We start from the raw sequence: 17322 nt of genomic DNA, 5'->3' as shown, positions 1-17322 counted from the left end.
GTGTTGCTCTGGATGGTTCTTCCCTGCATTGGGTGGATTCTGATGTCCTGATCACAGGCTGGGCTGGACACTCACTCAGAGAGAGGCCTGAGTGCTTCTGGACTTTCCTGTGTTTAGTTCTCACTCGTCACACACTCTATCCCCAGGTCAGTTTCCGTATTCTCCGGCTCACTCCTCCTCGTTAGTTAATTCAGTGAGACTGCTCAGCTCGACACATGCTCTCTCTTCCTGAGCTACATTGAGTAGCAAGTTGTATGACCTGTGATAGTTACATGAACGATCAGTCCCCGCTGAAAGAGTAGGCAGGCATTGTACAGGGGAGATTGCTCAGCAGGGAAAGGTGGCTGTCCCCAAGCGAGGTCAGAGTCCCATTCTGTGTCCCTCATGGTGGCAGGAAAGAACTGACTCCCATAGCCACAAAAGATAAAGAAATGTAGGAATCATTTGTAATTTCTGAGACAGGGTCTTACTGTGTAGAGCAGGCTAGCCTTAAACTCATAGAGATCTGCCTGCCTCGGCCTCCCCAGTGTTGGGGTTAAAGGCACAAGCCACCACCACAGCTGGCTCTAAACATTCTTTTACTATGAATTCTTTTTGCAGATTGTCCCATTTTCCTAAGTTGATTTATTCCTTTGTTTTAGACCCCCAGACATTTTCTTCCTCACCCCTGGGAGAAGAGCTGGCTGAATGGCAGCTGTGGATGACTTGCAGTTTGAAGGTATGGCAGGAGGGGCCCACCTTTATCTTGTGATCACAGCTTCCTCTGCCACAGCAGTGGATTTCATTACTGACACAGACCTTAAAGGATTCTATTAACAACATCCTGGTAAGAGGCTGTTGGACACTCCCAGGCTTTTCTAGTTTGCTTATTTTTCTCACAGAACTCTTCCAATGGGCAGCAGGCACATAAACTCAGAATTAGCAGTTGCCTCGTGTTTTCTTTTTCTTTTCTTTTTTTTTTTTTTAAAGATTTATTTGTTTTTACTTATATGAGTACACTGTCACTGTCTTCAGACACACCAGAAGAGGGCATCCGATCCCATTATAGATGGTTGTGAGCCACCATGTGGGTGCTGGGAATTGAACTCAGGACCTTTGGAAAACTCTGACCTAGGGCTGGGGAGATGACTCAGTGGATAAGAGTGTCTACCTCAGTAAATAACGTGGAGAGTATGGAGGAAGATGCCTGATGTCAATCTTAGCCTCTCTTTGTACATATGCAAGCATGCACGTGCAGATGATTATACACTTTACATATACACATGCACAGGCACATGCATAAACACACACACACACACACAAAGGTGACTTACTGGCCACACTGATTAGTGGCCATCTTAAGACTGGAGCCCCATACCCTTACTTTCCTTTCTTTTGTTCTCTCTCTGCTCATTTATTTACTTATTTTTCAGGTAGCAATTCAGAAAGTAATTGGTTCACCATGGCGTCTTCATATGTATATGTCATAGCGTGTTCTTCCCCATAGCCCCTCCACTGAAAGCTTTGTCTACACTGTCACCTCTTGTGTACTTCAAAACTCCTACAGCATAGAAGTCATTGTTTCTATACTGTCACCAGTAGACAAAGCAGGTTCTAGAATTGTTTGTTAGATGTGAGCACACCCAAGAACAGGACCTGGTACCCTCTCAGCTGAGGGAAGTGTTTGTTTTGTGAGGGAGTGGTCATCACCGGCATGAATCTCTCTGCTCAAAGAAGCACACCAGGATGTTCCTAGCCCTACTCTTTGTGCGATTCTTATTCCGTTATTTCCACTTTGCTTTTTGGTCCCCGTGGTGTCTATGGTAATGAGGACTTGCCTGAATCAGAGATTTTCCAATGGATTGGGAACCCTACTAAAGACAATTTAGATGATCCCCCTGGTTCCCCTCCTCGCTGTGCCTTGTGCCCAGGTGGATCTTGAGTCAAACCCTCCTGCTTTAGCCTCCCTGGTGCTGAGATTATTTCCAAAGCCTCTTGCTGCGTGTCATAGATAAGGTTCATGGCAGGGCTGAGGACTGGGAGCCAGGTCCTTAGGCGTGCTGGGCGTGTGCTCTACACGCGCCTCCCCTCCCCCAGCTGCATTTCCAGCACCAGAGCTTTTGGTGAAAAGCATCCAGCACCAGTGGGGGAGGGGTTCCAGGCCTTTATGCTTTGCTTCATTTCAGAATTCGGTGATGGAGCCACACTGCTAGCAGCAAACCCAGATGCTACCACGATAAACATCGAGGACCCCAGTATATCTTTCAAACACCAGCCCAGACCTCCTGGGAGCTTGGGGAGAGAAGAGGATGAGGAGCTGCTGGGAACCAATGACTCTGATGAGACCGAGGTTTGAGCTAACCTTCCAGTTTCTGTCCTTTTACTTTTCTCAGAGCTTAGCGTCCATGCACTTACTCATTTGGTACATGCCTGGTACAGTGCCAGGCAGTGGTGACACCAAGGAATATGACCCTTGACCTCACAGATCATCGCCCATGAGAAACACTTGTGGGTGTGTGGGACTGGGAAGCAGAGGGGAGGTCAGGGTGGGCTTCCTCGTGTGAGTGAGTGATGCCTGGCTAAGTTTGCTGAGAGGGAAAGAGAGCCTGGGGGAGGAGATCGACAAGGTTGAGGGAGGCAGAGGGAAGGATCTCAGTAAAGTTATGGAGATGTGGTGGGGACAGCTTCACCTCCTCCTGCACTGCAGCAAAGGGTCAGGGAAGGCAGCAGGTAAGGCTCTGGGTGGGCCAGGACCTAGAGAGTTCACTTAGCTCTCTTGCATTCTGAAAAGCATCAGGAGCCAGTGAAAGGTTTAAGCCATGTAACTAGGTAAGTTCAAACATTATTTAGATTTGGTGGCCTTAAATATAAGGTGGGGGAAGACAGACTAGAGGCCAGAAGGCCAGACAGCACCAAGCAAAATGGTCTTGATTCGAAGCAATGGGAGTGGACTCAGTAGGACTTGAAGGACAAGGTAGGAGCGCCACAGGGAGACATGGAGGCCTCCATCTGATTGGGTGGCATATACACCAAGTGGGTCTTTGTGACCGTGGGCACAGGGTTAGGATGTGTGTGGGGAGGACTCTTCAGTATTCCACACACTGAATTATGTCCACAGCCCTTGAGAGGAGCCCTCGCTCAGTGTGTGGTAGCAGTGGCTTCACCGTGCAGCTCTTTGGCACCATCGTCAGCTACGTGGGTCTTTTGTCACAAGTAGGATAGGAATCAGACACTGATTCATCCTGCAGTGAAGGGAAAGTGAGTCTCTTACAGAAAACACATCCAGAAGCCTGCAGAGCACTGGGGTGAGAGAAGTGGGCAGCAGGCTCCCCTACAGGGAGCAGCCAGGAGCAAGGGGCTACATCTTATCCAGAGGAAACGGATTTGAATGTATGTGTTCTCTAGGAAAGGACAGAAACCCAGACTCTGTTCCTGGCTCAGCACTTGCGTGGCTGTGCAGTACAGCACCTGCTGACAAGGCTCTTCAGATGCTTTACTATAGCCATGTGACAAAGCTCCCGGAGGCCTGCATGGTTGCCTGCACCTGAAGTCAAGGCACTCCAGAGGGCAAGGCAGGATGATTGAGAGTTCAAGACCGGCTTGGACTACATAGTGAGACTCCCTCTCAAGTAAACAAAACTGACAAAGTCTAAGGACAGTACTGACCTTGGTCAGAATGAACATTGTGTGAGAAGTGACTAGTCTTAACCAGTTTGCCCACAGCTTCCTGGTCTTGTTTTCATTTTCTTGCCTGTAGGCCACTTGCATTTCTCTGCCTAGCCTCTCTTCTTTAAGGTTTCTGAGGCCCAGAGGCAGACCTTGGCCTTTTGTCTCTCTGTTGCAATTGCCTGGACCCAGCACTTGAATGTTAACTTTAGGTGGGATACTTGTAACCTAGCAACACAAACCTGGCTAAAATGTTTACAGAGGCAAGGACTGAAGATGAGTTACTAACAAAATGATAGCCATTAGAGGACCAGCCTAAGGTAGGAGCCAAGACAGAGGAACAGGGCAGTTTTCACTGCTGACCAAGAGGCCCTTGGGTATATGAAATAGTACCTTAAAGAACAAAGTGGGCTGGAGAGAAATGACTTAGCCCTGAAGGCCTGCGTGGTGGTTTGAATACACATGGCCCATGGGGAGTGTACTGTTAGGGGGTGTGGCCTTGTTGGAGGAAGTGTGTCACTATAGGGGTGGGCTTTGAAGCTCCACCCAGTTTGGAAGAGTCGTTCTTCTCCTGGTTTCCCTTTGGAACAAGATGTAAAACTCTCAGCTCCTCCAGTACCATGCTTGCCTGGAGGCCGCCATGCTTTCTGCCATGCTGATAATGAACTGAACCTCTGAATCTGTAAGCCAGCCCCTATTAAATGTTTTTCATAAGAGTTGCCTTGGTCATGGTGTCTCTTTACAGCAATGGAAACCCTAACTAAGACAGAAGTTGGTACCAGGGACTGGGGTATGGCTGTGATAGGCCTGACCAGGTTTTTGTTTGGAAGAATGTGGATTTTGGGACTTTGGATTTGAACAGCAGTGGTATGCTTTAAGTGGGGCTTAATGTGCTGTCCTAGTAGGAATATGGAAGACGTTGTTACTGAGTATGATTTGAACTGTACAGACCTGGCCCAGGAGGCTTCAGAGAAGAAGAATTTTAGTTTGTGGTCAAGAGATTGTTATTGTGGTATTTTGGTGAAGAATGTAGGCTGCTTTTTGCCCTTGTCCTAAGAGTCTGTCTGAGGCTAAGGTGAAGAGAGTCAAATTAATTGCTTTGAAAAAGGAGATCTCAAAAGAACCCAGTTTAGACTGTGCTATGGTTTACCCTCACAAAGAGTGTGTAGCAAGGAAAAAAATAGGAAAAGTACAAAGTAGAGGGGGGCAGGAGGTACAGTGGAATCCAGGAGATGACAGATTAGGTGGCGACTGTGGGGCAGGATCCCACCCAGATAAGCTTATTGTCTATGCATTTGTTGTTGTTAGAACATGTTAGGTGTTATTATTACTTGGTTCTTGTTCTCATTTGGACTTTTAATCTGAAATGAACTACAGTCCAGAAACGGATGGCACACACTTTTGATCTAGATCTTGAGGAACAGTGGCTATGAAAAGCTTAGGCCCAGGCATTGTGGCACACATCTTTAATCCCAGTAATCAGAGGCAAGCAGATCTCTGAGTTCAATTCCAGCCTGGTACAGAGCAAGTTCCAGGTGAAGGAAAGCTTAAATCCAGGGATGGTGGTACACGCCTTTAATCCCAGCAGTCAGGAGGCAGAGCGATACAGATCTCTGAGTTCAAGGTCAATCTACAGGGCAAGTTCCAGGACAGCCAAGCTTAGGCAGCGAAGGAGTTGGAAAACAGAAAGCTGGTAATAATATACTAGAACAAGGGGGCCATGTTCTAGCTCCAGCAAGCAGCAGAACTCAGCAGCTTTGGCCATGTGGGTCTGGCTTTAGAGTCAAGAATAGAAGGGGCGACTGGGATAATTGATGTTAGTTAGCTGGAGCTAAAAATTAACAGTGATTAAGAAGGAAGCATCGGGCTGGAGAGATGGCTCAGTCGTTAAGAGCACTGACTGCTGTTCTGGAGGTCCCAAGTTCAATTCCCAGCAACCACATGGTGACTCACAGCCATCTGGACTGGGATCTGATGCCATCTTCTGGTGTGTCTGAAGAGAGGGACAGTGTACTCACAGACATAAAATAAATAAATCTTTAAAAAAAAAAAAAAAAAAGAAGAGCAGCATCAGGTAAAATCTTCTGGGAAGTGTTTGCTGAGAGCACAAAGAAGCTGCTTCAGCTGGACTCGGTAATGTGTAAGAGTCACCTAAGTGGTACTGGTTTTAAAGGCATGAAAAGGTCATAGAGAGCAGCTGAGGCTTGACACTGAGACCATGGAAGGCCATTGTGCAGCCTCACTTGCAGTTGATAGCCCAGGAGTAAAGGGGTCATGCAAAGAAGTTGAGGCTTGGCACCATGAAGAGAGCCTATGAGAGGCTGTTGTTGAAGCCAATAGCAGAAGAAGACAATTGCAGCGGAAGACCCCAGTGAATTGAAGATGCCCATACCATGGGATGATCACAAAGAACAGCCATCAGTAGTGGAGTGGAGTCAACCAGAGCCTAGAGTGCTGCAGAGGGCAGAGTTGGAGTTGTGACCTAAGCCCTGTGGAGGAGCCCAGAAGATCATGTATGGATCCCAGACATTGGAACAAGAAGGTGTGAAGTTAAAGACCCCAAGGTGTTAGAGATGTCAGAGCTGTGGGATACTTGCTGAGGAAAGCTGCTAACAAGGAGTGGAACCAGCCAGAGAGAAGGAAGCTTGTTGCTGTCAACACAGATGAAGGGAGGTGGAGATGAAGAGAGTTTTGTCATCACACATGGAGATGCTGAGTTTGAAGTTCACCCAGCTGGTTTTTGGTCTTGTTATGGTCCAGTTTTCCCCCACTTTGGCATTTTGAATGGTAATCTAAGCCCTGTGATGGTGGAGGGATGCGATCTGCTTTTTCATTTTGATTTCGTAGGGGATTACAGTTAAGAGATTGCTTGAATCTCAGTAGAGACTTTGAACTTTGGGCTTTTCACATTGCTGAGACCGTTATAGACTCTGGGGACTTTTGAAATTAGACTAAATATATTTTGCATTATGCTATGGCTAGTTATGGCCCCCATACACTCAGGTGTTTGAACAAGCCTATGGAGGCCAGGGAGTGGAATGTGATGGTTTGAATAGTTTTGGCCTATAGGGAGTGGTTCTGTTAGGGGGTTTGGCCGTGTTGGAGGAAGTGCGTCACTGTGGGGGTGGGCTTTGAAGCTTTGCCCAGTGCAGAATAGTCAGTCTTCTGTTTGCCTTTGGAGCCAAATGTGTAACACGCAGCTCCTCCAGCACCATGCCTACCTGCTGCTGCCATGCATTCTGCCGTGATGATAATGGACTGAACCTCAGAGCCAGTAAGCCAGCCCCAATTAAATGTTGTCCTTCGTAAGAGTTGCCTTGGTCATGGTGTCTCTTTACAGCAATGCAAACCCTAGCTAAGACAGGGTCACAACAGAAAATATAACAACCAAGTGGGCTGGAGAAGGATGGCTCAGCGGTTAAGAGCACTTGCTGCTCTGCAAGAGAACTAGAGTTCCATTGACGTATCAGGGGACCCACAACTGCCTATAACTACAGCTGAGGGATCCAACACCTTCTGGTCTCTGTTGGTACCTGCAGGCATGTGTAGGCACACACAGATACATACACATAAGTAAAGTGAAACTTTAAAAATCTAAAAAGTAAAAAAAGAAAAAAGGAACCAGATAATTTAGTCTTAAGGCAGAGCACAGAAAGGAATTCAGCTGGACAGAAAGCCAAATGAAGACTTTTGTGCTTCTTGCAACCTGTGACCATCGACCATCAAATAGCAAGGCATATAAGAATAACTTTTTTTTTTTTTTTTTTTTTTTTAAGATTTATTTATTATATGTAAGTACACTGTAGCTATCCTCACACACACCAGAAGAGGGCATCAGATTCTATCATAGATGGTTGTGAACCACCATGTGGTTGCTGGGATTTGAACTCAGGACCTCTGGAAGAGCAGTCAGTGCTCTTTACCACTGAGCCATCTCTCCAACCCATAAGAATAACTTCTATTATGGGACCAGACCCAAAGATTTGGACCATGAACCATACTCTATAGACTTAAAGACCTTTGTAGTTATTGGCTCCAGATAATTAAAATATAGGCCTGAAGGAGACACAGAAAGTTATCTTATATATTTGAAAATATTTTTATCAAAGTAACACTGGCAGTTGGCTAAAAAGAGCTGGTAGTAGTCCATCTGTGGAACTGGAGGTCTGAACATTTCATGGCTGTAGATTAAAGCCACAGAGGGGTGACCAGAGCCTGCTGGGATCAGCCAGCTTTTCTCATGACCACTGTGACCACTGGTGTCCTTTTTGAGCAGATCCTGCAATAAACAGCTGACATCACTCTGAGCCCATTTCGTTTTATAACCCTGGTTGGCCTGGAACCCTCTCTGTAACCCAGACTGGCCTGCAACTTGAAGATCTGTCTGCCTCTGCCTCCCCAGTCCTGGGATTAAAAGGTGTGAGCTTCCATGAGTGAGAACAAAACAGGAACAACATCCACTGTATGTTAATGGGAGACCTAAACAGGAAAAATGTACCTTGCAGGTTAAGGGTTCTGCTTGCAGTTAAGACACTTGAGTAAGTGCCTGTTGTTTTGTGGTAAGTCCTGGGAAGTTAAGGTTTCTATTTGAAATTAATAAGTTCTTGTTTCTTAGAGCTGATGTAAACTACTGACAACCCATTCCCATGATGCATAGTGCTACCCTCCTTCCTTCCTTTACATTGTATCTTCCTAACAATGGATAACAGCCAACACTCTCTCCTCTGAACACCTTCTCCCTCCTATAAAAGGGACTTTAAGAGGCCAGCAGGGGCTGCTGTCTCATTTGTGACTTAGGGTGAGACAGCTGGCTGGCCAGGCCTGGATGCACCCCACAATACAGCTTGATTTAATTGGACAACCGTGGGTTGTGATCTCAGGTTTGACACATGGCCTCAATCAGTCCCCATTAGATTGTTTTTCTCACTGATTTAAAATGTTGCTAAGTTTTGCATTCTTTGACTGTGCCTTCCTGTGCCTCAGCCTGAGAAGGTGACCCACAATGCCCTTTTCCTCTCTAATGTTAAGGTTGGTTGAGGCTCCTCGGGGTTGGGAGAAGCTCCTTGGCTCCTTTAATCTTTGTCTTTTGCTGTTCTGCTAGGATGTATTCAGAGTCTCATGGCCACATGGCTTTCCTTGGAAACATGGGGGATATTCCTTTTCCAGTGACTCTCACTGTAGAATGCGTCCTGGTTAAAGGGCAACCTCAAGTAGCTACAACATCCCTGACCAAGAGGGCTGGTGACTTACTGGGGTTGCAGACTACTTTTAGAGGGATCCCCTCATCCTCTGGATGTTGACTGACCATAGAGGCCAAGCACTGAATAATGGTTTTTAAAAGCGATCCTTCTGTCTTTGCTGCAGCTTCCAAGCTTTGGTTGTTGAGTACATGTGGGCCACTTCTTCCGGTTGTGAAAGGGGACTAGTGGGTTCTCATTTTAATTTTTGTAATTTCTATGGACATGGGGGACGCCTTGAGATATAAAGAGAAACCAGATAGCAGCTCCATTTAAGACTGTAAAATCTTTGGCACAGAGTTATAACCCTTTGGATAGAATTTGGCTCGGTTTGGTTTGCTTTTTGCGGCAGACCTTGCTTTGTGGGCGTGATTAGTCTGGAACTCACTGTGCCGACCACGCTGGCTTTGGATTTGCTGTGATCCTCCTGAGTGATGGTAACGTGTATGTCTCTACCCATTGGGACAGAATTTTAACTGGGCTTAATTTTGATCACTTTGGGACCATTGTAACACAGAACAGGGTAAGAAGTGGAGCCTTGGGCCAGCCAAGATAGGTCTCTAAGAGGAGTCTTAAGGTCATCATTTAATTAAGATCCTAACATTATTATTATTACAGTGTGTGTGTGTGTGTGTGTGTGTGTGTGTGTGTGTCTGTGTGTGTGTGTGTGTGTGTGTGCGCGTGTGTGTGCGCGCGCACTTGAGACAGGGTTTCTCTATGTAGCCCTGGATGTCCTAGAACTTGCTCTGTAAACCAGGCTGGCCACAAATTCAGAGATTTGCCTGCCTCTGTCTCCTGAGAGATTGGATTAAGGCCCTCATTTTTATTTATTTATTTATTTATTTATTTATTTATTTATTTATTTATTTATTTATTTTACTCCAGGACTATCAGTATGGCTCCATAAGCCAGGTAACCTGAGTGTAATCCCTCGAATCCATGTAGAGTTGGAAGGAAAGGAGAAAAGCAACTCCACAAAGTTGTCCTCTGACCTCCATACACACCCATGCACAAAGTAAATGCATAAATATAAAAGGCTTTTGTTTTAAGACAGTGTTTCCCGTCTCTCAGGTGGACTTTGAACTCACTGTGTAGTGGGGCTGTCTTCAAACTTCTGATCCTCCTGCCTCTACTGTCATGTTTTAGAATTACAAGCATGTGTCACCATGTCTGGCCCTATAATTATGAGTTTACTTATATCAAATTATGAAATATCAAATGACATAAATAATTACTCATTGCACAGGTGGGTATGGCGGGGCATATTGTAACCCAGCACTCCCAACACTAAGAAGGTATAGGCTGGAGAATCTAAAGTTCAAGGTCAGCCTGGGCTATATACCAAGACTCTGTCTCAAACTACAAACAAAAGTAAAAATTAAAAAATGAAACCAAAAGCAAGGAGAATACCTGTTACACTTTGCTGTTTACAGACGTGCTTCCCAGGTGACTAAAGTGCAAGTGGCATTATCAGAACGCCACTTCCTTCCAGGAGTGTCAAGTGTTTGGGCAGGGCTACTTATCTTCACCCGAGGATGATTGTCACTGAACAATTAAGAGGACGCAGACGGGAGCCCGAGCCAGCACCTCTAACTTCCGGTTTGGAGGACACCTGCTTGATAACATGCACCCTTAAGCTTTGCGTGTTAGAAGCTTTGCACACCGGGGTCCATATGGATATTAAATAAACAAAGAAGGCAGAGTTAGTTGGCTTCTAGACTTTCACCTCCTGAGTGCTGGGATTATAGGTGTGTGGGACCAAGCCTGGCTCGTGTTTACTTTTGATTTTTTGTCTTTTGTTTTTGAGGCCCAGCTTGAACTCACAGCGATCCTTGTGACACCTCCATCTCATGATTATAGGCATGAACCATATAAATAATACCTGGCTTCAATTTTTACATTTGAAGTAAACTTTAGACTCTGCCTTGGCAGGGCGTTAGGTCCATATATATTAACTGCATTACTCCCCGTCCCCAGAAGAATCAAAGAGTAGCTTTAGACTTTTGAGAAGTTCTGGAGGCATCAACAGCAACCACAGGGGCTAGAGAGATGGCTCAGTGGTTAAGAGCACTGGCTGCTCTTCCAGGGGTCCTGAGTTCAATTCCCAGCAACCGCATGGTGGCTCATGAACATATATAATGGGATCTGTGTCCTCTTCTGACATGCAGGTTTACATGCAGACAGAGCACTTGTGTATAAATAAATTAGACAAACAAACAATGACCACAGATTGTCTGCCTGATGCCCAAGGATATACAAGAGGGAAGCACTTATTGTTAATGCAGTAAATGCAAATGCAAGTCAGATTTTTTCTAAGTAGAACTTTACTAGCCTTTGTCTTAAGCTTGTTCTCTCTCTCTCTCTCTCTCTCTCTCTCTCTCTCTCTCTCTCTCTGTGTGTGTGTGTGTGTGTGTGTGTGTGTTCTCGAGGCAGGGTTTCTCTGTGTAGCTGTGGCTGTTGTTCTGGAACTCACTTTGTAGCTCAGGCTGGCCTTGAACTCAGGAATCTGCCTGCCTCTGCCTCCTGTGTGCTGGGATCAAAGGCATGTGCCACCACTGTCCGGTGAGCTGTTCTTACTTTTAATTTCTGTCAGAAGATCTGGAGTCTTCCTCATCTCTGCGGCTGTTCTCCACCCACGGAGACCTCCCCTCTGCTTCGGTTCCGTTCCACCAGCGTGTTGCTGTTCCTGCAGTCTGGCAGTATTTTCCTGGTTCACGATGGTTTATTTCCTCCTATCAGAGGAGAAATGGAGGCACACCGGGCACTTAGGAGTTCTTGGGCAGATGGGCCCCAAATAGAAACAAACACGTTAGAGCACAAGATCCAGAGCAGACTTGAATGGCGGGCCTGATGAAGATTATCCTCTGTCTGAAATTCGTCTGATTACTTTCTTTCTGAATTACTGAATACAGATGCAGAGGTGCATTGCCCATGCTATACGTCAGAGCCCGGATTAATGTGAATTGTAGAAGCAAGAATACCTGTAGATTACCTTGTGTATTTTGAACCTACCTACCTCAATTTTTGCGTATGTGCTCATATATATGCATATATTCTCTTAAATAGTCTATACCAACCTAAAACAATAGTTGCTCAAACTTAACCAGATTTTAGCATTACCTTGTTTATCTGTGTGTGGGTGTGCATGGGCCATGGTGCATGTAGAGGTCAGCAGACAGCCTGTGGGAGTCAGTTCTCTTTTTCAACCATGTGGGTTCCTGGGATCAAATTCGGGTCATCAGGCTTTGTGCTTGCTGATTGCACTGTCTTCTGACCCTAAAATGTTTATTTTAAAGGTTTCAGGACAAAGAGTTAAGTAAATATTGACTGTGTGCTAAGAATAAAATCCCTAGTAATTGGGAATGTTCCCTCCCCCCATCAGAAAACACAAGCATCTTTTAAAGTACAGAATCATCCTGTAGCCAATTTTGTGTAACTGTTATTGGGTAGAGCAATAGTTTAAGAAAATCTGTTTCCGAGGTCCTGAGTTCAATTCCCAGCAACCACATGTAATGGCTCACAACCATCTGTAATGGGATCTGGCACCCTCTTCTGGTAGCTTCTTTGAGGACAGCTACAGCGTACTCATAAATAAATCTTAAAAAAAAAAAAATCTGTTTCTTTTTAAAAAAAAATTTATTTTATCTTATGTGCATGGTGTTTTGCTTGCGTGTGTCTATGTACCATGTGACTTCAGTGCCTGAGGAGGCCAGAAGAGGGCACAGGATCCCTGGTACTAGAATTCTAGGCAGTGAGCCACCATGGGAATGCTGGGAATTGAAACCAGGTCCTCTGAGCCATCTCTCTAGCTCCTAAGATCTGTTTATTTAAACATGCAGGATGCATTTTAGTTTTCCATCAGTGTATTACATTTTCACCTTAGGAAATTGTTTCAACAACCTTTAATTCTTTTAAAATTACTGTCAGGTATATGGGTGTTTTTTTGCATGTATGAACCTGTTGTCTGAGAAGGCCAGGATAGAGTGTCAGATTTCTTGGGACTGGAGTTATAAACCACTATGTGGGTGCTGGGAATCGAACAGGAATCTAGTGCCTGTTGAGTCATCTCTTAAGCTGGAAATAATCTAACTAGAGTTAACTTGATCACAAGCATAAACTGTTTTTATACAGCTGCCCACATACGGTCTTTGTCTTTACTCTTCATTCTGTTTTGGGGATAATCCTTTACTTTAGGGTACAGCCTAATTTTTTCATACAAAATCCTTTCTTACCCTAAATATTCTCTTTCCTGTTAACTAAGGTGAGATGAGTTTATTGTTCCGTCTTGTTTAATTTTTGTGTATCTGTGTGTTTTATGTACACTTATGTGCGAGTGTCTGTGGAGGACATTGGATCCCCTGAGGCCATTGTAAGTTACTTGACAGGGTGCTGGGAACCCAACTCTGTCTTCTGCAAGAGCAACAAGTGCTCTTAACTACTGAGTTACCTCTCGCACCCTGCTTGTTTCTTCCTTTATTGCAGACAGGGATTCACACAGCCCAGGCTAACCTCACATTTATCATGTAGCCAAAGATGGCCTTGACCTGCCGATCTTCCCACCTTCTCCTGGGACTAGAGTGCTGGGATTACACAACAATGAGACTACAGACATGTTGCTACATCTAAATATGTACTTTAAAAGGTATAACAGCTAGTAGGAACAAGATACCACATCTCCATTTTAGGCTGGGGAGATGGCCCATTGTTAAAGTGCTTGCCAGGAAGGCATGAGGGAGAGCACATAAAGAGTGGGTGTGTGGGGTTGGGGATTTAGCTCAGCGGTAGAGCGCTTGCCTAGCAAGCGCAAGGCCCTGGGTTCGGTCCCCAGCTCTGAAAAAAAGAAAAAAAAAAAAAGAGCTGGGTGTGGTGGTGCTCCTATAATCCCAGCACTCAGGAGATGGGGAGCGCTGGGGCTTGATGGCCAGCCCGTGTGACCACTCCACCCACTCCAGTGTCATTGAGAGACCTTGTCTCCCAAAACATGGTTGAAGGGGCTAGGGAGGCGATGGTGTTTATCACAGCAATAGAACCCTAAGTAAGACATGTGGGCTCTTTAAGACATGTCATGATCTTAGATCCTCGAAGGAACAGGCAATTTTGCAGAGCTAATGGTATAGAAATGCCAGCATAATGTAGGAAAGGACAATAATAGTCACCTTAGTTGGCAGTGGCAAGTGGTCTTGTGTCTTGGCTGTTTGAGCGGACATGTGACAGCCCACTGTAATTCTGTCAGTCACCAACCACTATTCTGTTTCCCTCTGTTTTCCCTTATGCCCATCTGGCCTCCTCAGTTGTACAGAATAGCACGTTCCGTGTTCTGTTCAGTCTAACGCTCTGAGGTAGAGAACTTGCTATCTGTTCTTCTCAGCCTGAGGACTAGCAATGCTAACTCTTCCCCTCCTTTCTGATGCTTGTTTCTGTGTCAGGCTAGAGGCAGGCCGTGACGATCCCCCTTAGTCATTGAGTATCATTTTTGCATTTTTGTTGTCTCAAGAAATTGGGAAGTCGGGGGCTGGAGAGCACTGGCTGTTCTTCCAGAGTTCAATTCCTAGCACCCACATGGCAGCTCACAACCATCTATAATCGTAGTCCCATGGGACCTGAAGCCCTCTTCCGGTATGCAGACATATATGCAGACATATATGCAGACAAACTACCCATGTGTATAAGCAAATAATTAAAAGAAAAAGAAGAAATTAGGAAGTCTGGAGCTCACCGTGTTTCATTTCCTCTCTGACAGTTACTTGCCGGTCAGAAGAAAAGCTCTCCCTTCTGGACATTCGAGTACTATCAGACATTCTTTGATGTGGACACTTACCAGGTCTGTGAACTAGCTTTAGCTCTTATCTTCATAGCGGGGACTTGTTTCTGCTGAGATGCAGGAGCCAGCCATCATCTGAGAGCCTTGTAGGTCTTCCGCAAACACCAAGGCTTGCGGTGTGTAAAACACCCTTGCAAAAGCTCAACCAACCTTGAGTTTTGAGGTAGTTGAACAGGTTAAACCCTAAGGAAACGTAAACCCTGAGTAGAACTCCTGCTGTGCTATCTTGCAGGTCTTTGACAGAATAAAAGGGTCTCTGCTGCCGGTTCCTGGAAAGAACTTCGTGAGGCTGTACATCCGCAGTAACCCCGACCTCTATGGTATGTGCCGTGCGTGAAGTTCAGTAAATGTGGGGGTTGCCTGGGACATTAGAGGATTGCACTGCCCGTGGCGTGTCCAACGCTTTGACGACTCCCTGAGACTTAGGAACAAGCTTTGCAAAGAATTTAGAGGACAATGCCGTTCCTTGTTGCCTCAGCGCTGCGGCCGCTATTCCTGCAGCTGCAATTACTACATCCTTTAAAGGGCTTTAGGTGGCTTCAGTGTGGGCTTGACTCACGCAGATAAGCATTTCTGTGTGGGGGTGGTTTTCCTCCATGGAGGATTTGGTGGCGTAGGGTGGAGAAGGGTTGTTTGTTTGCTGTTTGACTATACTCCATAGTCCTGGGCATTTGAATACTTGGTCCCTGGTTTGTGGCATTGTCTGGGTAGGATTAGGAGGTGGGGCCTTGCTGGAGGACGTGTGTGTGTGTGTGTGTGTGTGTGTGTGTGTGTGTGTGTGTGTGTGTGTGTATAGACGCAGGTTTGAAGGTTTCTGCTCGCTGCTTGTGCTTCAGGTTGTGAGCTGTCAGCTGTTCTGCTGCCCGGTCTGCCTGTGCCACACTAAACCACACTGCGATGGTGATGGCTCATAAGCTCCCAACGAGCCGTCTACGGGCTGCTTTGGTCTTGGTCCTTTTATCACAATAATAGAAAAGTAACTAACCCGGTTCTCTTCCACGTTGTCACTGATGCAGTGGGTTCCTCCTCAGCTGTCAGGGTGTGTGGGGTACTGGCTCCTCAGGACTGGCTAAAGAATGCGTGCAGCCCCTGACTCCCTTGCTGTCTGAGGAAAACACAGGCCCACCCAGAGCTCCTGAGGGAGTTCTGCACACCACGGCCTTTGTATTTGAGGGCAGATGAGGCAAGGAGGCTGCGCGGCTCTTTGCATGGTCTCCCTGTGCTCGGCTGCCCATTCTGAGGGAGCCCCTCTCCTTCAGTTAATCTTTCCTGGAAATGTGCTCACAGTCACCCAGAGCTGCCTTCCAAAACCCATAACACTTTAAAGGAAAGCATTTTTTCCCCTCTGAGACAGGTTTCTCTGTTAGCTCTGGTTAACCTGGAACTCACAGAGGTCCACCTGCCTCTGCCTCCAGAGTGCTGGGGTTAAAGGCCTGTGCCACCTCTGCCTGCCTTTGTGTTGATCATTTCTGGCAGGACTCACTGGAACAGAGGGGAGCTCTCTGGAGACAGGTACAGAGCTGGGACACAGAGAGGGAGGGAAGCTTGCTTGTTTTTTTCCTGTATTCTCTTTGAACTTGGAACTGTTATTTTCTTTTCTGTGCAATAGGGGCAGGCTTTCTGGCCTGGAACTCACTATGTAGACCAAGTTGGTCTCAAACTTGTAGCAATCCTCCTGCCTCTGCCTCCTGACTGCTGAGATTACAGGCATGGACTGTATCCAGCTGTTGGATTACTTTCTAATTAGAAAGAGAAAAGAGAACGGCTCCCAGCACGTGATCACATGGGTGGCCCTGGTTAAACTCGAAACTTGGTGTAAAAGAAAACAAAAAGACACAACTGTGAGTGATTTTTAGGAAAGAAGGGGTAGATGGGTAATAAGGAGATGGGAGAGGGTGGGGCATGAGAGTGGTCACTGTACATTATACATGTATACATACAACATTAAACATGAGGTTTGTCCAAAAAGAAGAAACAGCATTTAGCTGTCTCTCCACCTCTGAGTGTCTCAGACATACATAAATGCACACACAGGTGCTCACACAATGATGGCGATTAAGTATGTTATAGACTTGTTTCTTAAGATTTCTTTCACACACATTCACACACACACACACACACACACACACACACACACGCACACACCACACCACACATGGGATGTGTTTTACCTGCATGCATGTGCGCACCACATGCATACTTGGTCCTGCAGAAGTCAGAAGAGGGCATCATAATTCCATAAGTCCCCTGGGTCTGGAATTATGGACAGTTGTGTGGGTTCTGGGAATCGAACCTGGGTCCTCTGGAAGAACACTCAGTGCTCTTAACCTGCGAGCCATTTCTCTAGCCCCCCAAGTCAGCCGTTGCCTGACATTCTTGCACTGCTCTCCATTTATAATGCAGAAGGACCTGACTGACTCACCTGTGTGTCCTCTGATGTCATAAAAAATGCTGGCATGTTTTTGTGGTCCTTTACTGAGGGACCTCTCCCTTCACTCAGGTGGAGACTGTTTCCCCATTGGATTCTGATTACCCCAGCTTCTCAGACATCTAATTGCTGAGTTGGGCGCCAACCTCTCAAAAATGAACATCCCGTTAAGTAAGTAAGTGTTGATTGCA

General features: G+C 46.0%; 1 protein-coding gene across 1 annotated transcript in view; it reads left to right on the top strand.

Moving 5' to 3' along the window:
• Window positions 1–641: 641 nt before the first annotated feature.
• Yipf1 (Yip1 domain family member 1) overlaps window positions 642–17322 on the top strand; it is a 37120-nt gene continuing 20439 nt past the window's right edge. The window contains exons 1-4 of the mRNA XM_032900884.1: window positions 642–718; window positions 2166–2329; window positions 14623–14703; window positions 14936–15023. Coding sequence (XP_032756775.1) covers window positions 688–718; window positions 2166–2329; window positions 14623–14703; window positions 14936–15023 — 364 coding nt within the window. The 5' untranslated portion in view covers window positions 642–687. The remainder of the gene's footprint in view (window positions 719–2165; window positions 2330–14622; window positions 14704–14935; window positions 15024–17322) is intronic.

This window comes from Rattus rattus, chromosome 1 (assembly GCF_011064425.1).
Source record: "Rattus rattus isolate New Zealand chromosome 1, Rrattus_CSIRO_v1, whole genome shotgun sequence".
In the NCBI taxonomy this organism is placed as follows: domain Eukaryota; kingdom Metazoa; phylum Chordata; class Mammalia; order Rodentia; family Muridae; genus Rattus; species Rattus rattus.
Note: the sequence above shows the minus strand (reverse complement) of the source record. Positions and strands in the feature narration are given on the sequence as shown.